This window comes from Delphinapterus leucas, unplaced genomic scaffold (assembly GCF_059928025.1).
Source record: "Delphinapterus leucas isolate spDelLeu-1000000601 "Yukka" unplaced genomic scaffold, BTC_Dleu_Yukka2 spDelLeu_asBTCV2_sq25, whole genome shotgun sequence".
Classification (NCBI taxonomy): Eukaryota; Metazoa; Chordata; class Mammalia; order Artiodactyla; family Monodontidae; genus Delphinapterus; species Delphinapterus leucas.
The window spans coordinates 9,493,149-9,496,974 of record NW_028322234.1 but is presented as its reverse complement, the minus strand read 5'-3'; the positions used below and the strand labels follow the sequence as shown (position 1 = coordinate 9,496,974).

Sequence of the window (3,826 nt, the reverse complement as noted above, 5' to 3'; positions counted from 1 at the left end):
ACAGACACAAAACACACCCTCATCCCCCCCCCCACACACCCTCATCCATCTCCTCACACATATACAGAGTTTAAGCCACAAGCTCAACATAAAGACAAACACAAGGATATATACACACCAGCCTCAGATCCTCTGGTCTTTGGTCAGCTGGAGCAGAGGGCGGGGCGATGGGAAACCCCTCCCCTGCATCAAACCACGCCCCTTTCAGCTGTTTTCTGGATTTGACCCTGAGGTGTCTCAGCGGTGCCCTAGACTCCAGTCCGGCTAACAGGTGAGGGGTGGCCCGAGGGGGCAGAGAGGGGGAGGGAATTGCCTTGTCTTCACAGATCCCTAGTTCCCCCTGCCCTGGGGCCTTTGGATCCCACTGGCAGAATCCGAGTCCTGCCACAGCCAAGCTTGGGTCCAGAGGTCCAGCCCTGGGTGTCAGCCCCTAAGCTGATTGTGGGCCGAGAGAAGGTGACCATGAAAGGGGCCAGCAGGGATCAGGAGGGAGGGAGGAGACTGGGCAGAAGAGAAGGAAGAATTACTGGACAAGAGGGGGGTTTGGAAGATGTGGGGAGGTCCCTTTAGAGGACAGAGGAGCTTGCCTGACGGACCATAGGGTGGGAGATCCCGCTTTGGGTCGGGGTGGGGGGGAAGGGAACCATCGTCAAACACGGGTGGGGGCACTTGCACCTGAAGGGATGGAGGGGACATGAGTCTGATGGGGGTGGGGCTCCTTGGTCAGAGACAGGCCTTGGTGGCCCCCGGGGAGTTGAGGGTTGTTGGCTATTGCTTCCTCAGCAGCTGCCCATTCTCTGCTCTGCCTGGCACTGTCTCCTGGCTGCGCATCAGGACAGTGCCACCCTGAGCTACCAGCCAGGGACAGCTGAACCTCACCCCGTATCCCAGCTGACTCTTATCTCAGGTGGACATGGCCTGCAGGGGTTGCACTCGACCCAGGGGCCTGGCCTGGGCCCTGCAACTGACCCTGGCATGGATCCTGCTGGGCGCTTGTGGAGGGAGCCACCCACTCCCAGCTAGATCCCAGAGACACCATAGGCTGGCGAGCAATTTGGGCACAAGCCAGCTGCACCTGGCAGGTAAGCATTCCAGACTCTGCCTAAACTCTAACAACCAGAAACCCCAACTCAACCATAACAATGCCAGAATTTCCTTTGGAGAGGGGTTTAGGGTGACCGGAGGAGGCACCTGGGTCTAGTGGTGGTTAAACAGCACAAATTGCCTAGGTTCAAATCCCAACTCTGCCACTTCATAGCTGTGTGACCCGGGGCAAATCACTTAACCTCTCTGAGCCTCAGGTGGGCCATTAAGAAAGGAGGAGAAATAATAGACCTACCTCATAAGGATGTTGTAAAAGAGTATATGTAAGTGTATGAGAATTTATATCACCACCAGGGTTGTCATAAGTGATAAGCTGATTATGACTAGTGATTATTTCTTGAAGCTCCATTTGCATCCCAAGCGAAGTGTCTTTAACTTTTATGTTTGAGAGAACATATATAATTGGGGTCTCCCCGTTCAGAGGAACCCCAAGCCTTGGTTCCCCAACCCTACCTGAGGATCCAAGATGGCAACTCACTGGAGTCCCCTTCTCCATGACACTCTTGTCCCTCAGAGATGAACACACCAGAGGCATCGGACCCTGGGATCGTCTCAGGGAGCTGTGGGGAGCTGAGCCCCGGGTAAGTACAGCCACCTCCAGTGTTTCCTTGTGTTCTTTGCTCCAGTTGCCCCGACCAGGGGACAGAGCCCTTGTGCATCTTGACCTATCTGGGCCTGTCTCTCCCGATGTCCAGGTGTGAATCCTTCCTGGGACACCTCCAGGTTGCCCTCCGCAGTCGTTTCCACCTGCTGCTATTGGGGGTACGCCAGACACAGCCTCTCTGCTCGGAGCTCTGCGATGCCTGGTAGGAGAGGCGGGGCGTGAGGGGTGTGGCCTATGGCTTGGGCGGGGCCGAACGGGGGATCTGCAGCATGATCCTCCGGGTGCCTGAAGGGGCGTGGCCTGCGTCCAAAGCCGCCAAGGTGTACAGGACGAGGTCTGGTGTTTAGAGGCTAGGTAGAAAGGGACGGGGCCTGTGGAGGACCCGCTGCTAAGATTGGCACTACAGAGGACTGGCCTTTCATGGAGCTGGCTTTTTTTTTTTTTTTTAAGGGGAGGGCCTCTTGATTGAAAAGAGAAGCTAAAAGGGTGGGGCTGGCCTGGAATAGATGGTCTGAGGTCGGCAGGGATGAGGCCTGAAGTGACAGAGCCCTGGTAAGTTTAGAGAATACGGGGCAGGCTGAAATCTGGGGGATGGCTTTTGTAGGAGCGTGGTTCTAAGCGGCGGTGCCTGGATCTGGGGAAGGGACATACCAGGGGCAAAGCCTTGGAGAGCAGGAATCCCACTGGGACGTGGCTGCGGAGTCTTCACCCACCTTCTTTTCTCCACACACCATCCCCAGGTTTGCCACCTGCGAAAGTGATACCATCTGCTGCCCGACTTGGCTCCCACTCCTAGAAAAGAGGGGCTGCGAGCCTGGCTGCACCACCTACGGACAGGTGAGCATGGGACAGAGGAAGCCAGGAAGAGACTGATACTTCCCCTCACTATGTCCTGGGTTAGCCCGTCTAGGTCCCAGAGTCCGGACTGGCACTCGCAAGGCCCCCACTCCCATCCTTCCCGCTTCCACAGCCCAATCTCCATAGTAGGATATGCCTGTAGCCTCCCTAAGGCCCACTGAGTCCGGATTTGCCCTCCCCAAAGGACGGTCTCTGCTCTAGGCCCGTCCACAGTCCCCCTGGAAGGCCCAGAAACCCGAGTCTCCTTCTCCAAGGCCCCAGCCTTAATCTGGTTCTCCGCTACCCAAGCCCCCTGGGACCCAGTAAGACCTCGCACTCCCCAAGGCCCCACCCCCACTATGGCCCTGCCCCCAGACTCCCAGGATGACCTAGAGGTGAGAATTTCCTGCCCTAAGATCGCGCCGCTGCCCCCAGGGTATCTGGACTCCACCAACTCGGACCCAAACTTCACCCCTTCCCGCCAGACTTTTGCTGACGGAGCGGAACTTTGCCGCTCGTTTCTGGGCTACGCGGTACCAGTGGCGGATCCTGGCTCTGGTCACTGCCTCAACATTTCCATCTCGGTGCTGCCGCGTCCCAGACACGCACGGAGGGCCCGGGAAACCACTTTCCGGCGCTCCCGACGCCCTCGCACCTGGATCCTGGACGCTGCGAGCAGCGGAAGTGGCAGTGGAAGTGGCAGCGGCCCCTAGGGGGCGCCTGGCCTTGAATGGAAGATGCACCCCCTCTCCCCACCTCCGGCCCCGCCCCTCAAGACACCCAGAGTCCCACCCCTGTCCCTCTCCGCATTCTAGTTTCCAGAGTCCCATCCTTCCTCTCTGGGGCCCCAGAGACTCGCCCCTCTTCAGATTATTTGAGAAATAACCCAATTGTAGTTCATTGTTTTCCTCATCCCCCTGAATAAAGTCGCCAGTTAGAGCACGTGATGTGGCTGCTTTTTGGGGGAAGTAAGTGGAAAGGAGAGTTGCCAGAAAGTGATAGTTGTCTCTCAAATCTTCAGGTCCTAAAGTTAGCCACTGATTCACAGGAGCATGTAAATGAGGGCTTGTCTACACCCTGGAGCATCAGTCACAACTTGGAATATCCAGCTGTCAGAAATGGGGAGGAGGACTTCCTGGTGGCCAGTGGTTAAGAATCCACCTGTCGGGCTTCCCTAGTGGCGCAGTGGTTGAGAGTCCGCCTGCCGATGCAGGGGACACGGGTTCGTGACCCGGTCCGGGAAGATCCCACATGCCGCGGAGCGGCTGGGCCCGTGAGCCA

General features: G+C 57.4%; 1 protein-coding gene across 1 annotated transcript; it reads left to right on the top strand.

Moving 5' to 3' along the window:
• The first annotated feature begins 901 nt into the window (after positions 1 to 901).
• RTBDN (retbindin) lies at positions 902 to 3,394 on the top strand. The gene is made up of 5 exons (XM_089905374.1): positions 902 to 1,087; positions 1,606 to 1,685; positions 1,800 to 1,910; positions 2,449 to 2,545; positions 3,031 to 3,394. Exons 1-5 carry the CDS (start codon positions 914 to 916, stop codon positions 3,256 to 3,258), a joined length of 690 nt encoding a protein of 229 aa, XP_089761500.1. The 5' UTR covers positions 902 to 913; the 3' UTR covers positions 3,259 to 3,394.
• Positions 3,395 to 3,826: the final 432 nt, after the last annotated feature.

Bases quoted from the DNA above. Each gene is read 5' to 3' on its own strand.
- RTBDN (XM_089905374.1), top strand. From the start codon at position 914: ATGGCCTGCAGGGGTTGCACTCGACCCAGGGGCCTGGCCTGGGCCCTG. The intron at 1,088-1,605 runs CATTCCAGACTC...TCTCCATGACAC, and splicing joins AGCTGCACCTGGCAGGTAAG to TCTTGTCCCTCAGAGATGAA. The intron at 1,911-2,448 runs GTAGGAGAGGCG...CACCATCCCCAG, and splicing joins TCGGAGCTCTGCGATGCCTG to GTTTGCCACCTGCGAAAGTG.